This window comes from Triturus cristatus, chromosome 3_2, assembly GCF_964204655.1.
Source record: "Triturus cristatus chromosome 3_2, aTriCri1.1, whole genome shotgun sequence".
In the NCBI taxonomy this organism is placed as follows: domain Eukaryota; kingdom Metazoa; phylum Chordata; class Amphibia; order Caudata; family Salamandridae; genus Triturus; species Triturus cristatus.
In genome coordinates, this window is record NC_140584.1 from 903804509 (window position 1) to 903831876 (window position 27368).

At 44.3% G+C, this 27368-nt stretch overlaps 1 protein-coding gene across 1 annotated transcript in view; it reads left to right on the forward strand.

Moving 5' to 3' along the window:
• The window catches only part of LOC146858424 (multidrug and toxin extrusion protein 1-like), a 332280-nt gene that overhangs the window by 286816 nt on the left and 18096 nt on the right, over window positions 1-27368 (forward strand). The window contains exon 16 of the mRNA XM_085646918.1: window positions 2082-2176. Within this exon, the coding sequence (XP_085503044.1) occupies window positions 2082-2176 (95 nt within the window). The remainder of the gene's footprint in view (window positions 1-2081; window positions 2177-27368) is intronic.

A 27368-nucleotide genomic window follows, 5' to 3' on the forward strand; every position in this document is an offset into this window, starting at 1 on the left:
ATCCATCTCGAAACTACTTTTTGATTTACCAAATGTTTTTCTCAATGAGAAAGTTAGGCCTACTGCTTGTATTGTACCTCTTTTTGATTAATAGATCTACAGCAGCTAACATAACTTTTAGCAATAAACCAATCAGGCCTATAGGCCTTGTCATTGCATTGCACCATAAGCAACTCAGACTTCTGCATTGTGCATAAGCTTTTCCATAATGCAGCCATCAATTTTAATTTTATGTAAAATTACAAATATGTACTAATTATAGTTGGTAAACTATGTACAACCCCTCTTAGGAGTGCATAACAGATTCTCACAGTGCAAACTTTCTACTGACAGGTTTTCGCACAGTGAGTACCAACACTAAAACAACTGCCTAAAATGGTAATCTGTGAGATACTGTGTAAAAAACCTCTCTACAGGCTTTAATGAAGTGAAATAACAATCCACCCTTAAATACGTGTTGGCTTAAACTTATGCTTTCCACAATAAATATGTCAGGCCTATTGCCTTTTCGTTATTTGTCATCATATGCTGCTCAGACTTATACTAGTCTTTATTTTTCGGGGAACAGCCATTACAACGCGGTTTTTACCACGCAGTGCAGTTACATCGCATGCGTTACAACGCATGCGATGTTACAACGCTATGCCATTACAACGCAAGTCAGTACATCGACTTGCGCTAGATGGCGTGCTAACATTACAAATAGGGTAGTTTACTATCCCAACACCTTCCCTACTGTTAAGTGGACTGGAGTTGGAATAGTAAATTACACTTTTTTAATGTTAACACGCCATCTAGCGCAAGTCGATGTAAAGACTTACGTTGGAATGGCATAGCGTTGTAACATCGCATGCGTTGTAACGCATGCGATGTAACTGCACGCGTGGTAAAAACCCGCGTTGTAATATCATACATCCTTATTTTTCACCATAACCTACTCAGTTTTGTTGTAATGAGTGTTTACCACAAAGCCAAAAAAAGTGTAATACAAGCACAAGCACACTTTTTCAGTGCTATCACATAGCTTCTATCCGATCAAATGCTGCACTCAAAGAAATCAATATTAGGGCGGAGCCAAAGCACCCTTCTGAGAGGTGCTTTTGAAAGCCTTTTTAGGTCTCGCCTGACCCAGCGCATGCGCTGGTCTGGCGAGACATTTTGTGAGGGCTCAAAAAAGTGGTACCAGGCCAGCCTAGAGCTACAGTGCATGTGCGCGGGCACGCGCGTCGCGCTTTACCGCGCATACTTTAACTTTCGCGGGCGCACGGCCGCTTTGATGTTCTTCGTGAGGCTTCCATAGGTTGCAGCAGTTAAAACAAGCATTGGCATAGCCAATAGGTCTCACTTTTGGGACCTTATAAGTGTTTAGTTATGCAACTGTTGCATGGCTAAACACTTATAAGGTCCCAAAGGCGAGACCTATTGGCTATGCCAATACTTGTTTCTTTTGAAGACATACGGTTTGCTTTCAAGCGAGACAGAAACAGGATGCTGGAGGGAGCTCTCTCCCTTTATGTGATATTGTAGGGAATACATATTTTTGTGAATGAAGAAAAAGGAAGACAAGAGCTTTGTGAGGGGAGAGCCAGACCGGGGAACTCTATCAGAAAGTAAGTATGATGATGGTATAGTTAATACTTTTCTGTTCTAGAGAATGAATACATCTCGACTGCTGCGGCTATAGAAGAACCAAGACTATCTTAATTAGATTGCTGCCCTTTTGAATCATGCCTCTCTAATGCCTTCCAGAACTTTTCTGTGAATTTGTATTCATCTATCTCTCCATCAGACCACTATTCCCGGGCCAGCAGCAGATGATTACTGATCTGTCTCACTGGTACAGAATCAGTCAACAAGCATGTACCTGGGCTATAGCACACGTTTGTGTTTGAATGTTAATGAACAACCGAAGTAGTGCTTTGGTGCTCCCCTAGGCACGTGATACAGAACCACAATCCCTTTTTGCGTGCTGCTGTAAAATGAGTAAAAAATGAAAGCAGGGAATGTATTGATTAGTATTGGATGCAGTGCATGTCTTTTTCATTCATTAAGTCATTCAATCATTTCATTTGCTCCTACAGGCTTCTGGGTCGGTATGGCTGTATGTGGGCTGTTTCTAGCTGTCACCCTTGTAGCTTACGTTTCAAGACTCAATTGGAAACAAATTGCGCTGGAGGTAATGATTGCTCTCTCTTTGTCACATTAGGCAGCGCACTCTTGTTATGTGCAAAGGAAGCCTCTTATGTCATATGAACTGGCAATCAGAATAACTGTTAATTGTGGCAAGAGACAATAGCCCTAAAACATATTTCGCATGGTAGTTAATTTCAAGTGACACCTGCAGACTCATCTGAAGGAAAATTGATGCCGTTTGTAGTTGGATTAAGGTTTGCAAACAGAAATCAAAGTATATTCTATAGTTCGTGTGGGGGGACGAGGGTAGGAGGTAGACTGGTATAAATATATCACCAGGCTAATTGTTATATAAAAAAATTACATTCTTTAATTTGTAAAAACTTCCAATTAAAATGTATAATTTTTAATCCATTGAGAACATTTGAAATCAATTTGACATAATCAGCTTTTTGTCCATAACATAGTTCCTATTCAGTGTTTAAATAAAAACACAGCCTCTTCCATGATGTAATTGAAATCCAGAGTTCATTTAACTCTTTAACTACATAACCCCTTAGCTGTGGCTTTTCCACGCCAAGTGCTAAGTCCTTTTCTGCTATTTGGGCTGCTTTGTGATTACTCGTTCATAAACTTTTTTTTCCGCTTGAGGTATCCATGCCAAGTTTATGTCCCTATTTCTAACAACCTGGGGATTCTAAAGATGCCCAGGGTTTGGGGATTTTCCTAAAGGAAACCGAGAAAATAGCCTAAAATATGTTTTTTTTATCAAAATTACATCAACAAAGGTGTTCACGAGCTAAGATCACCATCCTCTCAGCTTTCAGAAACAAGCAGATATGTACCACAGCTTTGACATTTTTCTAAGAGGTAGTATACTTTTCCTAAATGTTGTGGTTTCAACCTACATGCAGTTGTTGGTGGAAACAGCTGTGAAACCCATGGGTGATCCCACAAAGCTAAACATTTCTGGGGAGTAGATAAAATTATGAATTCAGCGAGGAGTCATTTATGTAGATCCCTTGAGATTTTCCCTAAGAAACTAACTGTTGAAATAATAAATAATGAAAAGTAAGCAAGTCACACAATCCTGGGCTTCACTGGATGTCTAATTGTCAGAAAATTCTGGGTCTGGTAGATTTCTCTGGGTGACAGCCGAGCACAGGCCTAAAATGCACAGCTACCCCCATTGAAAATGTCTCCACTTGTGTTTTGGGAACCCTTGTGTCATGGCTGAGCCACAAAAGTAGGACAGCATTTTTGTGAGTAAAAGTGTGGAAACACCAAGTAGTACAAATTGTGTAGATAGCAATAAATACAAGTAGTTTCTGTCACAGAAAGGTGAGTAAAATGCTTGATGTTAGCCATTTCAGCAAAGTTTGCACTTTTCCGGGCATTGGGAATAGGATCACCTCCGACTGTTCAGTTTTGAAAAATGTGAGGGGCTCTGATTGTGCCTTTGGAGTTCAGCCACTGTTGAAGTACACACTTATACTGGTTGTTTTTTGCATTACAAGCAGTGCTTAATTTGTAAAATATTAAGTCCCAGGGCTCTGACCAGGAGGCCACTGCAGCTTGCACCATACACCGCCCTTGCAATCGCTGCCAAAACAACTACTAACCATATCCCTCCCATCTAAATGCAACAGTTCTGATTAATCCAGGTCCCCACACCTAAAGTAATGGCTGGGGAGGCAGGTATTAGCACTGTCTTAATGTATATTGTATTCCTAAACAACTGTTGTTCTGCTCATCTCTAAATTAGATGAGCAGCGCCACCATGTGGTAGACTGTCAACACCATACTTAGAACAGTTAGGTACCGGTGCCGAGCACCGGAAACCAATTAAGTGCCGGTGCTGAGCACCAGAAAGCACCGGCTCAAATTAAGCACTGATTACAAGTAGTAATAGGGCCAAAAAGTAAATGCTAATAACATTATCAGTAGATTGAACTCATCACTTAGGTGTAGGGAGCAGTAAAGCCACGTAAAGGTACCAACCACTTTATGGTGCATTCAAGCACCTTTCATGGAAACCACACAAAGCCATTCACAAAGCCGGCAATGCGCCCAACACACACAACACCCAAAACAACAAACCACCACTATTGGACCTAGCCTTCTCTGTGGGGGCCACCCCCAAAGTTTTTCCTGTTTTCCTTATTTTTGTGCTGAAATTAGGTTTGGTTGGCCTTGGGATTCTGTACACTTTACCATAACTAACTACTGCTAACGTACTTGAGCTTACTCCCCTAAACATGGCTAAATTGGTTTACACCTGATTGGGGCATTTAATTTACTTGTAAGTCCCTTGTAGAGTGATAAACTATATAACCAGGGCCTGTAAATTAAATGTTGGCAGTGAGCCTGCAGCTCACTTAATGTGTCACCCACTTAAGTAACCCCAAGTCGCAGGTCTGCTATTGTAGCCTGAATGCATTTTTAAACTGCGAATGTGACCCTCCTTCCAAGCCTTAAACTCCCTTTCTATTGCATATGTAGGCCCATAGGGCAGCTTGCATTGTAATTAAATGGTTGGGCATGTATATTTAGATTTTACATGCCCTGCTAGTGAAAAACTCCTAAATGTGTTTTTCGCTAATGGGAGGCCTTCTTGTCCCATAGAATAACTTGGGTTGCCTCATTATATTTAATCAGTGTTAACTTTTGATTGGGGACAGATAGGCATTTCATGTTTGATATAGGAGTGGGAGTGGGCGGAGCTTGCGGATTTAAACTCCACGGAATTCAGTGGAGTGATAAAAAAAACTCCTTAGAATATCACAGGGTTTCGCAGGTGGGAGGAGTTCCCTGTAAAATCGACATGTAAGCCCATCCCTGCCTCTTTCTTAATACTAAGCATGCAGTGACTGCACTGCAACCATTTCAGGCATGCAGTTCAACACAGATGTTCGTACTACCTTCCCTGCTGGCACTGTCTATTGGTTAGGGGTAAGTGGAAAGCTGCAAGTCGTAACTTGTCTTTGTGACTACTGTGACTCTGCAGTGCTCTACCATTTGAGCCTCTTATATGGGGCAGTAAGGGATGTTCTGGCTGAAGTGAGTGCATTATCCCACTATGCTGTCTTTGTGACTATGGTGCCTCTGCAGAGCACTACCTTTTTGAGGGTCTGGTTGGGGACAGTAAGGGATATTTTGGCTGCAGTGAGCGCATTGTCCCACTGTGTTATCTTGTGACAATAGTTCCTTTCCAGAGGTCTATATTTTGGTTGTCTCGTTCAGGGCAGTAGCAGATGCTCTGTGAAGGAGCTGAGCTGGAAGCTGCTGTATCTGCTTGTCCACCCTCCATGCTGTCCACCCTCCGTTATGGTCCATCCTCCCTACCAGGCCAGCCTCTCTGTTGGTCGACCCTTCCGGCAGGGCCATCTTCCATGCTGGTCCACCCTCCCTGGTGGTTCATCCTCTGTGCTGATCCACCCTACCAGTCGGTTCTCCCTCCCTGCCGGTCCACCCTCCCTGTGGACCAACCTCCTTCTAGGGCCAATGCCGGACCACCCACCCTGCCGAGCATTCTTCCAGGAGGGGGCTGGTATCTGAAAGTTGAGCAGGTTCCAGCCCAGGATGGCCCCTTTGGAAATATGAAAGCACAAGAGACGGAGCTACGGTCCTGTCCTGGTCAGGTTAGGTGCTGCCAGGCTGGACGAGGTTAATGGTTAGCTCAGTGGGCTTGTACTGAATATTTAGCAGGAGTGCAGCGATGGCTCTGGCTGGCCAGGTGAAGCTTGCAGCTGCTGCAGCTGAACTCCAGTTGAGCTGAAGGAGAGAGCCAGGTCCCAGACTAGGAGGCTCTCGGCCCGGGAGTTCCAGGCGAATGTAGGGTATTGGTGCTTTCATTCCTCAGCTACAGTATCTATGTGGAGTGGGGCACCTCCTCTGGGTAGGCTCCATGGAGCTGGACTCCTGGGGAGCAGAGGCCCCAACTGCACAGGGCCCCAGGGCATTACACCTGTCTAGGGTTGAGAGCGTGCAGACGGAGCACAGATCATCACACCACTGCAGGGCTGGGGACGTGTGCACTATTCCCAGTTGCACAAGCACCACACAGCACAAGCGACTGTGATACTGCATTATTCAGCGGGGAATACTTGAACAAAGGAGCCAGGCTGTAGCAAATTTTGCAAGTGGACACTCGTGCACCAGAGCCACGGTGCTGCACAGCTCTAGAGTAGGCACCAGAGCACAGATTCATGTTGCTGCACTGTCCTTATAGTGAAACTAGTGTACAAGAGTCAGGGTGCTGCACCGATCTCGATTAGACACTGGTGCGCCGGTGCCAGAGTACTAAAATTCTCCGAGGTGGACATTATTGCACGCGAGTCACATGCAGCATTACTTTGGGCACAGAGTGAGTGTGCTGCACTGCTCTGAAGTTAACATTAGTGCACTAAACCAAGGTGCTGAACTGTTTTGGGGTGGAGGCTTGTGCACGGGGGCTAGGGTACTGAATCTGATTTATATCTGGTAGGAATCAGTGCACAGGAGCCACGTACTGCAGTTCCTTGTGGCTGACACTAGTGCACCAGAGCCAGGGTGCTCAACTGCTTTGAATTTGACAGTAGTGCACTGAAGCCATGGTGCTGAACTGCTTTGGGGTGGACAGTTGTGTATGGGAACCAGCCCAGTAGGGGTGAGCACGTGCTGCTGGTAAACTCCGCTCTGCCAGTTTTTTTTAAGAACTCCACGCTCTAAGCTTAGCGCAGAGTGCCAAAAACTCTGTGAACTCCGCTGGTGAAGTGGATTTCACCACCCACCCCTAGTTTGATACAGATGAAACTGTAATTAAAAATACTCTTTACTATTAAAGTCGGATTTTAAATTACAATTTTGAAAATGCCACTCTTAGAAAGTAGATATTTTTCTGCCCTTAGAAATTTGGTGCCTGCTACCTCTCCTGGGTCACATGTCTGAGTGTAGTTGGCATTTGAGACTTTGTGAATTCCTCCCAAACAGTCACACAATAGAGGGATTAGGTGTGCCTGAATGGGCCAGCTGCTGGCAAGATGGGAGTGGTAGAACTGTACGTAGCCCTACTTGCAACTGAACAGGCTGTGCCCTGCCTTCACACAAAGGGTTTGTCATTGCTGCATTGTCCCTGCAGCCAGCTTGGAGCCAGGGTAGGAAAGTTAGGAAATTCCAAGTAGGAGTAAACCCTCAGGGAAGATCTTAATCAGGCCCATAGTCTTTATAGTTTAAGGAAGAAACAAGCCCCAAATCATCTGCTTGAATATTAAAAGTCCAGAGCAATTTCCACTGAACTTCGCTGCAATATTAATTCCAATATCCTCTGGATTATTATCATAGGTGCCAGTGAAGAGAACATGTATATACATATAAAATGTAATCCTAAAATAAGCATCATTCAAATAGACCTCATTAGTTTGATATCTGGATATTTAGACAAATCAGGTACAATATACATACTCACACTTATAAATAAAGAAAACGTACCCCAAGTAATGCGTCTAAATATTATATATGTAATACAATAACAATTAATCATCATAGTATTGATAATTCCTCAATCTTCCTGAATTTTAAACTATTATCATTGTCAGGCATTGGCTTATCGTAAAAATTTCAAATACAACAATATTCCTTCTGATTTTTAAAGGATTGTACATGTACTTGATGACAGGCAAGTGTGCTTAGAACAGGTACAGAAACCCTTTTAAGTATCAATTTATATCACAGGAAAATGTTCTTACTGATGCAAAAAGGTGCTTCTTTACTTTAAAACAGTTTAAACATAAAAGGATGAATGACAAATAAAACAGGATAAAAAATGGAAAGAAAAAAACATTGGCAGTGTATATATAGTATTATCTTATCCCAAGCACTGCAATCAACTTTTTTTGATAGACGTGCCCATGTAATCATGCATAACAGATTCTCTCAGTGCAAGACAGCCAATGGCTGAAGTAGGCTGACCCATTTCCACTTGCTGTATGCTGTGGTGGCTGTAAGCAAAATGTGAAAATGTGAATGGAAGTTAAACAGAACAAAGGATGAAGCAGACTGACCGAAAGCTCTTGTATTTATGCATGCATGAGTGCACAAGATCGGTTGGTGTCTACATCGCTAGATATATAAAGTTGGTTTTATTTTAATATCGCAAAAACTACTGAAACGATTAACACCAAACCACAAAAAGAGGCTCCTTCTGGACGAAGGGCTGTCGTGGTGTCAAACAATTCTATAGGAATTAACATAGGAAATAAATTTTTTACCCCACTTTTTTCATGCACAATTAGAATCAGGAGGTCACTTTTTGGGGAAAATTTCGTGAAGATTCATTAAACGGCACCAAAGTTATAAGCAAGTAAAAAAAAACGCTTTTCCTAGGAAAACTAGGACCTTACTATAACTACATACTGGCAACTGCCAGTACGTAATATATATGTATATATATATATCTTCACAAGTTATCCCTAAATATGAGGCCGCACTCCGTCACAGGTAGGTAACAACCCTTCATTTTGAAAGACAGGCAGCTTCTCATTCCGTCCTTATGTACCCGGCCTGACGCGTTTCAGGGAATCCTTTCCCTTTCTTCAGAGGCCAATATGAGCAACTTCAAAGTTACGTGCAACTGCACTGTCCCATGCACGGTATTTAAATGATATTTGCCTCCGGTGTGCCAGTTAATTAATCCCCTTTCAAGGTGCATACTGGGACCTGCAGTCTAATCCGTGCACCAATTACTCCCTCCAGTGGGTTAGATGCTCATATTTGCTTTCAGGGACCAATTCTTACAGCCCTCCGTGAGGTCTGCGCGAGGAAAATTGGTTTCTTTCGGGATCGGCGGAGCAGGTTTTTAATTAGACAGACAGAGTCCCATTCGGGGGCTAACTGGAGGGCTGTAAGAAGGCTGTACCTTCTGCGCCCAAGCTTCTACACCCAAATCCATGTGCTCAAACCCTGCTAAAGGTCATATGCCTCTGCACCTAAACCCCTGTGTCCAGCTCCCTACCAAAGGTCATGTGCAACGGGGCTGGCCGTAGGGCATGGCCTTTGGCCAAACCCTACACCCATCCCCCATGTGCCACCAACCCTAATATGAATGGCCAAAAACTCTGCACAGCAGAGATTGGCTGCAAGTCCTGGACTTTGGTAAGGCACTGCACTCAACTCCTTGTGTATAGCCAACCCCCACTACCCATGTCTGGCTGTGCATGGCCAACCCACATTGTCTTTTACATTATTTGTTTTGAAAACACTGTACTCTAGCTCTATCTGTCTTGTACGTTTCCACCTCATAGTAAAGAGGCACTGTGCAAGCCTCTTGCAGTAGGTCTGCACTAGTTCCCTTGATAGTACTGTGGTACCCGCTGCCTGAATTTATTTTGTAATTTTAACCAATCCGTCTAGGTGCCCTTGACAAGTGCCATAGCATCAGGGTGTCCATACCCTGCCCTATTATGACTTTTTCGAAAAATATTTCAGGACACAGGGACATAGTCCCTAAGTCCTGTCATGGCCACCACACCATGTTCTTGAGAGGTTGCAGCTGGTCAATCCAATTGTGTGGGATTGAGGTAGCTTCCCGGTACCACAGTACCCATTGGCTGTGGGGAGGAAAGGCTCCCTCAGCCAATGTGATTCAAGTAGTTTTTTAATTTTCAGTTCCACAGGAGTCCAGTGGGAGATACCATTCCAAATATTACAAATTTTACCAGAAGATTAACCCCTTCATGACCCCACTGAGCACATCTTTAAACAAAACTACTGAATATAGTTATACCAAAAGCACACTTTCTGAGTAAAGTTCCAACTTTCTGACAAATTTGGTGTAATTCTGTTCAGCCATCTTTTCTGTATTGGAGAGCAAAGTTTCTTATATGAATTAGAATGGGAAATCTATGTTTTAGGACCCCACATTTTACTTAGCCCCCACTTGGTGTATCAGCAAAAAAAAATCCCTAAAGTAGTCAAAGTGAGTAAACATTTTTGGGGAAAGTTTTGTGCAGATTCATGGAACAGTGGCAAAATTATTAAGGAAATACAAAATGCCTTTCCCAAGGAAAGTCAGACCTCATTATAACTACACTGGTGCCAGTCTAGCCAGTGTTATGTCTGTTCAATATTTATTTAAAATATTTTTTTAAGTACATGAGGCTGGCAAGATAGCTAAAGCTGTCTTTATGCCATGTCTAAAAAGGTCTCGGAGAGCACTCTCCTTTGTTATTATAGCCTTCTTCATGGACCCTGAAATTAAGGGGAGCAAGAGCAGTGGTGGTGCAAGACTAGCCAGAGGTACGCGCTCCTGCCCTTTTACACCTCTAATTGACATCCATTGGCAAGGCTACTTGGGTCAGGGTCAGAAACTCAATGAAAACACTTGTTATATATCTAGAAAGTGATTTGATGTAGGCTAAGGAAGTACAGAAGCCGGTCATAGCTATAATACATGTGAGCATTGATCTGGGCACTGGTTTTGGCAACACATTTGATCATAAACCTGGGAAACACTTGAGGATTCAAATAATACAACATTATGACCATGATATGTAGGATGGGTGAGTTGGATAAAGGAGATGCTTCATGACAAAAATAATGCAGATCTCATGCTGGCTGTCAGTACTGTCAATTTTAAAAGAACACTCAAATTATATGGATAGTAGGATACGGGAAACAACATAATTAACAAATGTTTTATACACTTCTCACTGAATCCAAAGTGCAATGCATTATTCTAATGATGAAATGTCATGTGACTAATACATTTTCCAGTATTCTTTTCATGTTTAATGAAACATTGTTCATGCATTAGGGAAAATGACTGTACTCTAGAAATGATGGGAGTTATATTATTTGTTGATTAGTTTTCTTCAACTCTGCATCTTTTTGGTGGCAGACACATATTTTACCCTTCGGGCTATATTTGACCATGAGGTTTATAAGGGCTTAATAAAATTATCGGTTGTTCAACATTTATGCAGGTAACCTCTGTCTGTTTCAGTTAAAGTGTTGTATACTAGTATCACTATTGAAAACATTACGAGGGGGTTAATAAAGACAATTTATACAGGCAATTTATAAGTAATATGTATGGAAATATTAAAGAATGGGAACGTTAAAATGAGGATTTGATGAAAGCATCAAAATAGACAATCACCTTACTCATCTCAGTGCCTCCAAGACCACAGGATCACAAGACTGGACAAAACTAGCAAGAGGAGGATTTGCTATCATCTACATAGATACACTCGGCTCCTCCATTATTTCAGCGACACAGCTACTGCCTTGTCACGGTCACCAGGTTATCCTCAGGATCAGGTTGAAGCTTAAAGGGGTCCACCTCTCGACAGCCCCAAGTCCGGATAGAATAAATCCCCTCAGACTAGTGGGATGGTCAAGTGAGGGAAGGAAAGGGTAGGAACAGCAGGGAGGGAGACCTGAGGACTGACAGAGAGAAAACAGTGTTACTGTCAGGTCACTGTTCTAACTCGGCTCTTATGTCACTTAAGGCCTTACAAGAGGGAATCTCACTCTACCTGTAAAGAAAACAAAGATGGCCTTAAACTGGGCAAGATGTAAGGGTGAACACAAGGTATCAGCACATTCCTATCATAAAGATAAAACAGTGTCAGTTATAAACATATCACGCTGTGGACAAATAACCACACCCTCAGTTCTGATTAAGATAATCATATTGTACTGTTCATACCTTCGTATGAAATGTGCTTGTCCCCACCAGGCTATGTCAGTCCTGTCCTGGACACCCCCAACTGATCTCCCCTACAATTGAAAGGATAACACAGAAGCTAAGGTTAACTGTAATGCAAGAACAAGTGTTGCGTTCCTGGATAGTCATTCAGTGATTCCAAAAGGTAACTGGCGGTTCTCCTCCATTACCCATAATGCAGGGAAGTCAATCTCCAGATTTGGGATTACCTCAGCATATACCAGTTTGTGGGAGAGCAGTGTTAATGCTTCAGCCAACAACAGCAATACAAGAAAGAAAATGTAGTAATCATGCGCTCCCGCTTTTGCCTCAAAGCGAGAGTGACAATAGTTCCAGTTCACTCATCTTATACAAACTGCAACCACAGTTCCTCCCGCATGAGACTATAAGGAGCAACGCGTCTCGCCAATGGGAGGTACAGAGAAACGTGCTCCGGGAGTCTCCATAGCACAATACCACACAAAAAACAAGGAACAAAGCTGGTGCGAGATCGCACCCTTACCCGACCGTACTTCCTGGTACTTCGGGATCCACAGTATAATCGGCGTCTTCGTAAAGGCGCCATCTCCAGTTATCAAGGTCTGCCGACGGCACGTCTGGCAGCGTGCTATGTCAGCGCGTGCGTTGACAGTGCAGGCGGATGACGGGAATTGTAGTTTCTTGTCCCGTTTAATCTCCGTGTCCGCTGTCAGTGCGCTGACGCTCTGTGTGCCCTGACAGTACATCCTCACTTCGGAGAGCACAGACAGGCACAGGGCTTATCTGGGATCCTCTTATGAAAAGCCGCCACCTGCCGGGGAGCATGTACAGAGGAGGACAGTTCCCAGGAGTCCTCCTCAGAACCATATCCCTTCCAGGACACCAAGTACAATAGTTTGTTCCGGGAGATCTTAGAGTTCACCTCACCTCATACTCCCGGTCATGATCCACCCAAAATGGAATAGGCCTCCTTTTAACTGGGCAAAATGAAGGCTTCAAGAGAGAAACATGAAACACCAGATGTATACGGAAGTGCACCGGCAAACGCAACTTCACTGCCACTGGCCCCACCTGTTTGAGGACCCTGTATGGGCCAATGTACTTGGGATTTAGGAAACTATGTCTCTTGCATCTTATGTTTCTCGTAGAGAGCCAAACCAAGTCCCCCTTCTTGTACTCCGGAGCGGGCCTCTGATGCTTATCTGCCTGCCTTTTGTACAGTTCTTTAGCGTGCTGGAGATGTTGCGTGGTATCAAGCAATGTTTGTCTGATGTGCACTAACCTCTGTTGTACTTCGGGGAGTTTAAGGGTGCGACTGGGCGCTACAAACAGAATAAAACGAGGGTGGAAACCATAAGAACTGTAGAAAGGTGAGTGGTGTGTAGAGCTGTGAAGAGCGTTGTTATAAGTGATCTCGGCTATCCACAACCAGTCCCCCATGCTTCCGTGTTTGTGTCTATGTAGCATCGAGGAATTGTTTAAGTGTCTGGTTCAACCGTTCCGTCTGGCCATCAGTTTGCAGATGAAAACTGGTGGACAGAGCGGAAGAGATGTTCAGCCTAGAACACCAAACCTTCCAGAACTGCGCTGTAAATTGCGTGCCCCTATCTGACACTACAGTAAGTGGAAGTCCATGTTACCTGACCACGTTGACTAGTAGAAGGGTAGCAAACTGCCCTGCTGTAGGGAGCTGTTTGCAGGCAATAAAGTGTCCCATCTTGGTCAAGTAGTCCACAACCACCAGGATGACTGTATGCCCTTGGTCCCGAGGTAACCCAACAATAAAGTTTACCGACCATTGTTCCCATGGGTTTTCCGGAGTGTGCAAAGGTTGTAACAGGCCTTGAGATTTGAGTTTATCTGTCTTCATTTGAGCACAGACATCACACCCCTTTACCCAAAGGAGGATGTCTCTGCGAAGAGAGAGCCACCAAAATTGTCTTAGGCTGTTTTCCATAGTCTTCAAACCACTACAGTGTCCCGCACACAGGAGGATATGGCACCAGTGAAAGGCTTGCCGTCTCACTTCCTAGTTGGGTAATAGGACTTGCTTTCCTTTCATGGGAACGCCTTGTTGCATTCTCCATTTAGAATGATGTCTGAACCAGTCTCTCCAAGTGGCGGTCTGTGCTCCTCTCTTTTCCTTATGTAGGAAGTCTTTAGTATGTGTTTCACAGATCACTTTGTCAAATGCGATGATTGCTCTTTCGGGGTTTGTTGTACATTCCAATTGAGTAGTTTGTCTGGCCAGAGCATCAGCTTTCTTATTGTTTCTGCCGGGCCTAAAGGTGATGACAAAGTGGTATTCAGAAAAGAACATCATCCATCTTAGCTGACAAGGAGTAAGCTGCCTGGTAGATTTCATGAACTGCAGATTGCGATGATCTGTGTATGCAGTTACTTGTTTTTTTGCTCCTTTAATCCAATGCCTGCATTCTAAAAAGGCGTCCTTGGTGGCCACTAGCTCCTTTTCAGCGATTGTGCAATTTCTTTCCGCATTGTTCGGCTCACGAGACATGAAAGCGACAGGATGTAACTGCCCTGTGGATGGATGTCTTTGTGATAGAACGGCTCCTACTGCTACATCGGAGGCATTGACTTCTACAATGAATGGTAGTTCGGGATCAGCATGGGCCAAGATAGGAGCGGAGGAGAAGGCTGACTTAAGTGCTCCAAAGGCGGTTTGAGCTTCTTCATCCCACTGGAAGGAAACGTTCTTCCTTAACAAACGTGTGACCAGGGCCACCAGGGCAGTAAAATTATGTATAAAACGCCTATAAAAATTGGTGAAACCCAAAAAGCATTGTATATCCCGTACGTTTTTTGGACTGGGCCACTCAGTAATGGCTGTTACCTTCCTCTCAGCCATGATTTGGCCTGCAGGGGTGAGCATGACCCCCAAGAACTCCACGGTGGGACATGAAATTCGCATTTACTGATCTTGAAAAAAAGGTGGTTCTTTTGCAAGGTCTGTAATACAATCCTGATGTGTTCCTTATGTTCTTCAGTGTCTGCGGAAAAGACAAGAATGTCATCGATGTAGACAACCACAAATCGATCCAGATACTCCCGGAGAACATCATTCAGGAAAAACTGGAAGGCAGCAGTAGCCTTACAAAGGCCGAAAAGCATAACGAGGTATTTAAAAAAACCGTAACGAGTCTTGAAGGCGGTCTTCCACTCCTCCCCCTCTCGCATCTGAACCAGATGGTAGGCACCTCGGAGGTCGAGCTTCGTGTATATCGCAGCCCCCTTCACTTGTTCCAGCAACACCGATACAAGGGGGAGAAGGTACTGGTTCTTCACTGTGATAGCATTCAGCGCTCTGAAGTCAATGCACGTTCGGAGCTCCCCATTGGCCTTAGGTATAAAAAAAGGGGGGAAGCTGCAGGTGACCTGGAGTGACGGATGAATCCCAAAGAAAGATATTTATCTATGTACTGCCTGAGATGTAGGTTCTCGGGATCAGTCAATGCGTATATCCTGCTGCAAGGAACCCCTGCAACCGGTAGGAGATCAATCTGGCAGTCATACATCCTGTGTGGAGGTAATTCCTCAACCATGCTGTCACAAAACACATTAGCATACGTCTGATAGCAGCCAGGCAGTTCCACTTCTTTCTCTGCAGCCGTGGCGATGTGATGACGCAGTGATAAATCCTTGGACGGAACAGGAGGGGGATATATGCAGTGAGCGGTGCAATACCTGGAATCCATCTTTACTGTCAAGTTAGACCAATCAACGGTTGTATCATGCATCTGGAGCCAGGGTAACCCTAAAATCACCCCGTATTTGAGAGCTTGGATGATGTTAAACGTAATTAACTCACAGTGGTTGTCCTTGTACCATACCTCGTCCTCCCTCGTATTAAACCGAATGGGACCGGATTCTAAGAGTTTGCCATCCACAGCAAACACACGTCAGGGGTTCTCTTCTGAATCAATTCCACTCCTAATCTGAGGGTTTCTTTTTCGTCCATGAAGCAGCCGGTGGCCCCAGAATCCACCATGACTTGGATATGTTTCTTTTCTTGACCCACAACAATATCCATGTTGATGAAGAAGTGTTCTGGGCTGTCACTGGAATCATTCTTCACTGAAGGGATTTCACTAATGCTCAAGGATTCCCCTTCCTTCCGCCTCAAGCAAATCAGTTTTCCAAGCACTTGTCCGCTGCCACCGCGGCCACTTGTCCAATCTTGGGACTACCGTTTCTGGGCTTAACAGGGCACTCTCGGAGGTAATGCCCTTTCTTCCCACAGTATAAACATAGTCCCTGTTTCCGCCGATATTCCCGTTCCTTGGGTGTGAGAGAGGCCCGGATCACCCCTATCTCCATGGGTTCAGAAGGAGTCAATCCGTGCTCGGAGGTCTTCGGCTGGTTAAAGTGCTGAGGTACTCGTTCCTTTCTTCTGTGGTCGCCTTTGCATTGCTTCAAGCGATGAGCCAAGCGCAATGTTTAGTTCTATCAGTGTGGGACAGGTTTTTGGTTGGGGATCCACTTGCGCTATAACATCCTTCAGATCGTCCCGAAGCCCTTGATAGAATATTGCTGCTTGCTTCGACTCTGGCCAATCCGTCTCAGCCACCAATCGTCAGAAGGAGTTCAGGTACACCAACAGATCCTTGCTTCAATTCAAGTAACTCCTTATCTGCCGAAAAAGTTTCAGCTCTGCAGTAAAATGTCTTTTCGAACTCCTCCTTGAAAGTGTCCCAGTCATGGAGGAGGGGGTCTTCTCGTCTGACTATAGGGACTGCCCATTGTGCTGCATCCCCTGCCAAGTATGAGATCAATAAGGCTACTTGTGATTGGTTTGTTGAGAACATCTTGGGTTTGCAATGGAAATGAAGCATTACTTGGGTCAGGAACACCTGTACCTTATGCATATTCCCATAATACCTTTCAGAAGGGGCCAACAGGATCTGTGAGGGCACTTCCACTACCACTGCACTAGCTGGAGGAAGGGAAGAGCCGCTTGCATCGAAGGGATTCCTCTGCATGCGCTCTACTCTTGCCCGTAATATGGCGGTCTCATTACGTGAAGTCGCCAGTTCTGACTGCACCAACACTAGTTCGGCTAGGACGTCTTCAAGCGTCGCCATCTCAGGTTCCACCCAACTAGGAGGATAAGTAAACGTGGGCCGATTATTCTGTCACGGTCACCAGGTTATCCTCACGATTGGGTTGAAGCTTAAAATGGTCCACCTCCCGACAGCCCCAAGTCCGGATAGAATAAATCCCCTGGGACTAGTGGGATGGTCAAGTGAGGGAAGGAAAGGGTAGGAACAGCGGGGAGGGAGACCTGAGAACAGACAAAGAGAGAAAACAGTTTTACTGTCTGGTCAATGTTCTAACTCAGCTCTTCTGTCACTTAAGGCCCTACAAGAGGAAACTCACTCTACCTGTAAAGAAAACAAAGATGGCCTTAAACCGGGTGAGATGTGAGGGTGAAAACAAGGTATCAGCACATTCCTATCATAAAGATAAAACAGTGTCAGTTATCAACATATCACACTGTGTACAAATAACAACACCCTCAGTTCTGATTAAAATAATCCTATTGTACTGTTCGTACCTTCATACGAAATGTACTTGTCCCCACCAGGCTATTTCACTCCCATCCTGGATACCCCCAACTGATCTCCCCTACAATTGAAAGGATAACTCCGAAGCCATGGTTAACTGTAATGCAAGAACAAGTGTTGCGTTCCTGGATAGTCATTCAGTGATTCTAAAAGGTAACTGGCGGTTCTCCTCCATTACCCATAATGCAGGGAAGTAAATCTCCAGATTTGGGATTACCTCAGCGTATACCAGTTTGTGGGAGAGCAGTGTTAATACCTCAGCCAACAACAGCAATACAAGAAAGAAAATGTAGTAATCATGCGCTCCCGCTTTTGCCTCACAGCGAGAGTGACAATAGTTCCAGATCACTCGTCTAATACAAACTGCAACCACAGTTCCTCCCGCATGAGACTGTAAGGAGTAACTCATCTCCCCAACGGGAGGAACAGAGAAACGTGCTCTGGGAATCTCCGTACCAAAAAACATGGAACAAAGCTGGTGCGAGATCGCACCCTTACCCAATCGTACTTCCTGGTACTTCGGGATTCACAGTATAATCGGCATCTTCATAAAGGCGCCATCTCCAGTTATCCAGGTCCACCGACGGCACGTCTGGCAGCATGCTACATCAGTGCGTGCGTTGACAGTGCAGGCGGATAACGAGAATTGTAGTTTCTTGTCCCGTTTAATCTCCGCATCTGCTGTCAGTGCGCTCACGCTCTGTGTGCCCTGACACACCTAGTACACATGGCCTTCAAATCCAGCACCTTGAGCACCACCACCCAGTGAGCGCCCTTATCTACCGAATGCCAGAATCAAGAGCCAATATCTACACCACTCTCACAGACCTCATTACCATACTTGCGCTTGCCTCCATCTCTTCATTTTTCTCAGTGACCTCAATTCTCACCTTGAGGATTACACCAACCTCAAAACCACCAACCTCTCCAAAGACCTGAGCATATTAGGACTCACCCAACAAGGGATGTACCTCACACACGTAGCTGGGCATGTCCTTGACCATGTTTTCTCCAACTTCTCTGACACCATGGTGGACAAGCCCGCCTGGAGTTACCACTCCCTGGTATTATTCAGCCTGCACCTGCCCAACCATTAGAGAGCTAAACCTACAAAGACCTCTGGGTGAAATTGGAGCAAGATCCCCAAAGATATCTGGACCACAGAATTTCAATCTTGACACGCCCACCTACCACCCGCGCACACTCCCTGGCGCCACTAAAAACACCATATTATCTCAGACTGAGACATAGGGAAGCTGGTACTTGGAAAACCTCAGTCTCACCAAGCTCACCTGCAAACAGCTGGAACACCGGGCGCCACACCCATAACACACCCCTAACATTAACAAAGGAGACACCTACAAATCAGCCCTCTGGATCTACCACCAGAGACTGAGTGCCACCAAGCATTCAGCACTCAAAGAACCATTTAAAAACAGCTCTAACTCCTCAAAATAAAATTTCACCTCAGTAAAGGAATTCACATACCCTGCTGCCAGTTCCACAATTGTCATCCCCTTGCAGAAACTCAGCACCCAGCCCTCCCACTACTTCCCTAACAAAATGAGCACCAGCTACAACAACTTTGCACCCATCCAGATCTAATTTCCCCCAATCTGATGACAGGTACATCCAGGAAACTGACCATTCCTGCTGGCCAGCCACCACCCCTCTGGATACTGCCAACACCATGCGCTCTGTGCACTCAGAAGTCCCCTTGGATCCATGCTACTCAAAATGCTCTTTTGGAATAGTAAAGGAATTCATGTCACGTGCTGACAGTTCATGACCATCACCCCATTACAAGAATTCTGCACCCAGCTCTGCCATTACTTACCCAACAAAATCAACACCATCTAGAAGAACTGAGCACACCAACAAGACATGAGTTCCCTCCCTTTCGTCCATCCCAATGAAAGTAAGAGCCCAGAAACTGCCCTGTCCTGCTAGCCAGCCATCACTTCTCTGAATACTACCAACATGCTTTCCATATACTCGAGAGCCCCTTGGATCTATGCTCTCACCACAGCTTCACCAAAGGACTACACCACATATGCAGAGCCGTCACGACTATCATCAACGACTCTCTAACCACTGTCACCTTCTCAGAACCCTGGAAATGTGCAACCATCCTACCTCTTCTGAGGAAACTCTTGATGGACCCAAAGACTCTAGCTAACTACAGACCCATTTTGCTCCTCTCCTACCACGCCAAGTATTTTAAAAGCTTATCAACAACTGCCTGACTACTTTAATGCCAACCACATCCTGAACCCCAGTCTAACAAGATTCAGACCAAACAACAGCACAAACTCCACCCTTATCGCTGCCACCTATGACATCCACCTGATCATGTACAATAGGGGCACATCCTTATCGACCCCTTTGTCTCTATCAACACACACTCCCACGCCATCCTCATCCAACACCTCCACTAGACTGGAATCTGTGGAGAAGCATTCAGATGGACAACCTCCTCCTTCTCAGGGTGCAGCCAGTCAGCTTAGCCATGGATTTGTCTACTGCCTTCAACATGAATTGTGGAGTCCCTCAAGGCTGCCTACTTAGCTCTATGTGTTTCAACATCTACATGACTCCACTCACCAACATCATTTACAGCTACTAAGTGGATGACAGGCAGCTCATACTCTCCCTCTCTGAAGACACTCCAAAAACCCAAGGGAACTTCATCAACTGCAAGTCGAAGGTGGTAAACTGGATAAAAACCAACTGCCTGAAACTCAATACTGATAAAGACGGAAGTGGTCCGACTTGGAAAAGACCCCTCCCAATGGTCCTTGGCCTGGTGTCCCTTTAGCTAGGACCAAAACATAGGCGGTCCATCTCAGACAGGAATCTAGGTATTGGGATTGACAATCAAATCTCAAAGTCCACTCAGATCGGCATGGTCCTCTCCACCTGTTTACTCACCCTCAACCTCCTCAAAAGAGTGGTCATATGGCTCATGCTGAACACTACCAGATTGTTCACACAAGCTTTGATCACTACCAGACTGGACTATGACAAAACCCGGTACGTCCTCATCACCTCTGAGCTCACCAAAAGACTCCAAATCATACAGAATGCAGCAGCCAGACTCTCCCTCGAAACTTCCACTCTGCACTCACATATCCAGACACTTCAAGGAACTCCATTGGCTTCAATCCACCAATGCTCCCTCTTCAAGCTCTTCACACAACTCTGCAAGGCACTGCACAAACAAAGCCCCACGTACATCAACAGCTGCATCCAGCTCCGCACTCCTCCCAGGCTCTTCTACTCGTTGAACCTTTTCCTCACTGGTTCCCCACATTTGGGGAGCCATAGCATTTTCCTACCTATCATCGAAAGCCTGGAACGACCTCCCCTTCTACATCCGAGCCGCCAGCTCCATCACCAATTCCACAAAGAGCTGAAAACCTGGCTCTTCCAATAGGCTCCAGGCTCTTTCACTAGGCTCCCCTTTGCATGCACCAGGATACCCTACCGGATGATATGCGTGCCATACAGATAGATATAACATAACATTAATATTAAGAATAGATTAGTGCATTAGTGTGTGAATTAATTAGCGTTCGCATGTACCATTTAAAAGAATGTCAGTACTTGCATCTCATCAGGGTATTGACACAAACAATTTAAGTGTTTACTAATATCGGCCATTCATGATGGCAATTTGAATTAACGTGATGGAGGGGGATACAGTTTATTGTTTTAACTCTTAACATACTGGTTTCTGGTAAATAACAGGTATTTAATTAATAAAAAAGGAATGTCTTAAAAATAGTAATTCGGCTTTATTTTAGTTATAATAGGCTAACATATTAAATTATATATATTGAAATGTAGAATGTTAATTCTTTTATTAAATAAATAACATATTTAAAGAAAATAATCATGAAGTAAGTACAAAGTGATTACCTACAGTAGTAACCCATAACTGTATTTTAAAATGTTTATTCTTGAATAAATCACAAAATAATAATTTAACAATTCGTACCCAATTTTTATGTAAATCATTGTACCCAATATTTATAATCATAAATGACCCACTAAAAGTCTCCAATACAATTCACAGATCATCCATAAATATAAAATTACACATCAATGAACTCCAAAGTTTTAACAGATTTATTACGTTTTATTACATTATTTATTACATTATTAAATTAATTTAATAAGATATCAACAGGTAACAAAAATCAAAAGATAATATTACTTAATATATATTTCAAATAAAAACATCTCCCACCCAATTCGACAAAAAACCCACAGCTCAAGATTATCCAACATTATAAAAATGTTCACATTAATGTATTTTAATATTTGATAAATTTAATAAAACAGTTCAACTAATATAATACACTTTCCAACATTGTATAAAATAATGAATAAATGCGCAATAAAAAACACAACCTAGCCAATCTCCAGAATTCACACATACTTGTAGATAGTACAATAAAAGCTAAAAATTACTTTAATTTAAAGTGGATTTAAAGTGCATTGCATATTGTTCATTAAGACTGGGTTACCGTTTTTTGACTAATAAACCAAGCTACGTACAAAAACTTAGATGCCACAACCGCTACTATTGTTGAGGGATCGCCCTTCCAAATTCTAAAAACATACTTTCCCTCAGACTCAGGCAGCGGCAAAGAGGAGCGATCCACCTACCTCTAGGTTTCGCATACCACGAGAATAAAAAGAACAACAGATGCTCCTCTGATTTGTCGACAGAAGCAGAGAAAGTCTGTGCTCGGGCCAGGCATTATCCCATGATGCAATATAAGCTGCAATTGGAAGAGTCACATATCTAAACTGTAAAAACAGTAAATGGGCATGCTGTGCATTAATGACATTTTTAAATTCCTTTGGCTGAATGGTAGATTTATACAATAGAACACATCTGTTAAGGCTGCCCATAGAATTTTGCCGCTCGTCATGGGCAGCAAAATGTGCTAGGAATCGATGTTTCACCACTGGAGCAGCATTGGCATGTTTTGAAAAAAGATCGTTCCAAAAATTGCAAACCTGAAATCAAAGCACACTTTTGTCTACATTGGCCAGCTATTTGACTTTAGCTGATGATTGCAACTTTAAAGTCTCCACAAGCCCCTCTCTGCAATGATGAGGCTCTCTAGTAGCTCATGTGCGGACCCAGAATAGTAATGGTTTCAATGAAGCTAATTTTGTAATTGGGGTGATACCCAGACCCATACGTAATGGTACGAAAGGTGTGCCCCTCACCAAACCAATAAGGGTTATAATAAAATTAGTTTCAGCGACACTCACCCGGCCAGTATTGCAATTTCCCTATAGCTTGGCACCATACAGCTGCGCCCCTAACTTGAGTCTTGTAGATCTCTAGGGCAAGAAGGATTGGGTACCAAGAGGCCCTTTTGGCGAAGCGAACATTTGAGAATCTGTGGGTTTCAAGAACATATTTATAATGTAAACATTGATACCATTAACAAACATAAAAAAAATTATATGATATTCTTGCTTTCAGTATTATGCCCCTTGAGATTTCAGCACTCTCGACATTTTGATCACAATATTATGGTCAACCGATATTTTCACAAACCCAACTGGTTGTTTCAAAGGTAGTAGTTTTCCTGCAGGTGTCAAGGACTGGTCAGTGAGGTCTGCTGAATTGCCTTCTTGATTGCCAGAAGAAAGGACAACTCCTGCCAGTATTCGCATTGCTGTCCTGACCTTAATGGCACTTGTGAACAGTTGCAAGTGTCTCTTTAAGAGGTTCTCGAATAGGTTGAAAAACTACAAGAGGTAAAAACTAAACTCCTTAGCAATCTTGTAGTTGTTCAATGTAGAGGAGGACTTCACGGACATTAAAAGCAAGGCACCAAGCTCCCGCTGATAGCAGGTAGGTGGAAGAACCCAGAAAGAAGAATCCAGAAGAAATCCAGTAGAGTCTCCAGCTACACAGGATCAACAACCAAGGCCATTAATAGCATGAAAATGACAATGAATGCATTGAGAAAGTAAACAAATGCTTTACATTGCATCCATCATTTGTAGATGCCGCTTTATTAAATATTTACAATTGCTCTGACATCACAAGAAATGCAGTTCTTCAATCCTGTATTTGGGATCTCAGATAGGTTTCAAGATTCACCACTGTCTTGGAAAGGGCAGATTCTATGGCTTCTCCACCTCTTCCTCCTGGAACTCACGGTGTCAGACATGAATGAATGAATGAATGAATGAATGAATGAATGAATGAATGAATGAATGAAAAGACATTTATAAAGCGCATGGCTACCCGGGAGCGTCCCAGCGCTAAGAACCAACATGGAAGGGGGCGAAAAGCTAAGGAAACAGAAAAGTCTTGAGTTGTTTACAGAAGGTCTGATGATTGGGAATAGTACGAAGGTGAGGTGGAAAGAAGTTCCAAAGTTTGGCGGCATTACAGGAAAAAAGCCGTTCGCCGCTTCTGGCCTTCTTTATTCTGGGGACCTCAGCCAATCGCAGTTCATCTGACCGAAGTTTCCTATTTGCTTTATAGGGGCGGATCATGGCTGAATTAATGGGGGGACCTCTGCCTTGCATTGTTTTATAAGCAATGCACAGGGCCTTGAATCTGATGCGTTCCTGCACTGGGAGCCAGTGGATGGAGCGTATTGCCGGTTTGGCTGATTGTCTATTGGATAATCCTGTCTGAAGTCTGGCTGCGCTATTTTGTACTGACTGAAGATTAGAAATTACTGAGGAGGGGGAGCCAAGGTATAGAGTATTCCCGTAGTCCAGCCTAGAGAGTATAAGGGATTGTATCAGTAACTTTTTTGCTAGAGGGGGGAGAAGAGGGAAGATTTTTCGGGCCATTCTGAGCAGGCCAAAGCAGGTCACTGCTGTTTTCCTGGCGTGTGTCCTGAAGTTCAGGTCCTGGCCCAGCCAAATGCCCAGGCTCTTAAACTCAGTCTTGGGGGCTGGAGGTGGACCCCTGCCGGTTGGCCACATGAAACTGGGGTTGAAGTTGAGGGGATTGCCCAGTAACATGATCTCCGTTTTTCCACCATTAAGTGACGAGTCCATCCAATTCGAGATGTCTTCTAGGCAGGTATGGAGACTGTTGATTTTATTGTTCGCTTGGTTGAGTGCAACCACCAATTGCGTATCATCGGCATAGGTCACTATGCAGATTCCTGAGGGGGTTACAATGGCTGCCAGCTAGAGGGGCCATATATACATTGAAAGGGATTGGACTAAGCGAGGAGCCCTGAGGGACCCCGCTTGTCAAGGGAGTGGGTTCTGATAAAATGTTTTCCTCAAAAACCTGAAAGTTTCTTCCCTCCAGAAAGGAGTGCAGCCATTGGAGTACGGTGCCTGTAACTCCTATATTCCTCAGACGGTGTATTAGGGTCTTATGGTTCACCGTGTCAAATGTTGCGCTTAGGTCAAGGAGAATAATGGCTGTGGAGCCTCCTGAATCATGGATTTTTCGGCTTTCCTCGACCACTGCTAGCAGGGCCGTTTTGGTGCTCTGACGAGGTCAAAACCCTGTTTGGGAGGGGTGGAGCAGATTGTGGGTTTCGAGGAATCCCGAAAGGATATGATTGACATACTTCTCTGCCACTTTACCTATTCCCGGCAGAAGAGATATAGGGCGATAATTGCCCAGATCAGTTGGGTCTAGGTTAGGTTTCTTAAGTAGAGCTTTGACAATGGCCCTTTTCCAGTTAGTGGGGACCATTCCTGTAACTAGTGATGCATTAATCAGGTCCGTTATGTTGGGAGCAAATGTGGCTACTGCTTGTTTCAAGAAATTAGGTGGCGCTGGATCCCTTGGTGATCCGCTCTTGACGGAGGACAACAAGGTAAACAGAGTTTTCTGGGGCAGTGGGGGGGAGGTCACTAGAGTGTGTTCGGGGGTTCGTGGGTCCGGATTGATCTGGGTTTCCATTTCTTCATCCCTCGGTGGCAGGGATTCCAGGATTAGTTGTACCTTAGTGTTAAAAAAGTTTGCCAGTTTGTTGCACCGTTGGCCGGAGGGGTCCGGTGCAATACGTGGAGCGGGCGTTTTCAATAATTTTTTAATAATAGTAAAAGTTTCTCTGGACGAGTTGGAGGCTGATAGAATCTTGCCCTCATAATAGGAGGCCTGGGCCTTTTTTGTTTCTGCCTTATAAGACAGGATTGCTGCTCTGTATTCTAATTTTTTTGAGGGAAGGAATTTTTTTCCTCCACTGCCTTTCTTTAATCTTGAATTGCTGTTTTAATGCACGCAGAACGGGGAAGAACCAAGGTGAGTTATGAGACCCGCCGGTCTTTTTTATCCTGGTCTTTGCGAGGACTGAGTTGAGTGATTCCTCTATCCAGTTAGAGAATTCTTCATTGGCTATAGCTGGGCAAGGGTTAGGTCTGGGTTTAGTTCTTTCTAGTTCTTGAATCCACTTCTCTAAGGGGAGCTTGGACCAGGGGCAGCCTAGGGTCCATGTGGATTGGGTAGCGAGTTTGGTGATCTGAGGGGACCATGAAAGGGCAACCAGAAAATGGTCTGACCATGGGAGAGGGGTAGGATCTGACGCTTTAAGGTCCTCTAAACTGGAGAACACCGGGTCCAGAAGATGACCTTTCACGTGAATGGGCCGTACGTTTTTTTGGGGCAGATGGAGAGCTGAAAGGTCTCTTGTCAGCTCAATTGCATTAGTTGCTTGTGTGTCGTCAAAATTAGACGCTGAGCTTGCCAGATTGGCTACTGCCTCCAGTAATGATTGTTTAAAGGATCCTATCGCTCCCGGGGGACGATAGATGAGGATGCCTGGGAAAGATAGAAGTGGCGTAAATGCTAGGTTAAAGTGGGCATTCTCACAATCTGCAACTGGGTTCCCAAGCAGACGGCAGGTGAATTGATCCTTATGGATTATGGCAACCCCACCCCCTCTGCCTGTTGTACGATCTACCCTTGCATCACAAAGCCTTGAGGTAGTGCTTGTACGATATCAGGTTCGGAACAGGCATTAAGCAAGGTTTCCGTGGGAACAGCACATCTGGGTCAAAATCTTTAAGGAGCATCCTGATCTCTGTGGTGTGTTTGGGGAGGGATCTACAGTTTAATAGAAGAATTCTGAATTGCTCAAGGAGAGTGGTCGGCCCTGAGCTGTTGGAAATAAATTTGTGCCGGCAGTGTGAGCATCGTTCAGGAAAGTTTTCCGGAGAGATGGAGTGGATCTAAGAAGTTCAGAGGGATCTATTAAACAGTTTGAGCTGGGTGTTGGAGTAATGGTACTTCTGATTAGGGGGTCTAGTCCCTGGGCCGCTGGTCGGTCGCGTCATCACACGCCTTTATAGCGGAAGAGAATGACACCTGGGCCCAGCAACTAGACTGCTGACCCGGCGCTCCGAATGCGGAAGTGTATGTGCCCCCTATGAGCCCCAGAGCATTGAACACAGCTCTGCCCCCACAAAGAGATACACAGGTAAAAAGATTTTAAAAGTAGCTTTAAAAGAACTTTGTTTTAAAAAGAGAAGAAGTCAAAGTTTGACATCCTGCTTTCCATTTTGTACTCGACTTCTGCCTTTTTCAGCCTACATTAGATAAAACTTGTGAAGCTCCCCTCCACGACTGTGAATTAAAAAATGGCAGCGTGGTTTGCACAGCAGGCGTATCTGAGTATGTGCTGAGTGCAGCATTTAACTACGTTTCACCCAGCGATGCATGGAGCACACAGCATACATGCCTATAACAGCTGATAGGCTGGTAACGCTCTCTGCATTCTCGTTACAAATTACATTAGTATGTGTTAGAAATTGGGTTGTTGGTTGACTAGGGTATGAACTCAAGTCAGGCAGCAACCACAATCCTAGTTAGGTTAAGTGTAAGACATTACACTTTGCTCACCCTCTGGTAGCTTTGCACAGAGCAGTCAGGCTTAAAGAGGCAATATGTAAAGCATTAGTGTAACACTTAAACAGTAAAACATTGACAACACCACACAAAAAGAACT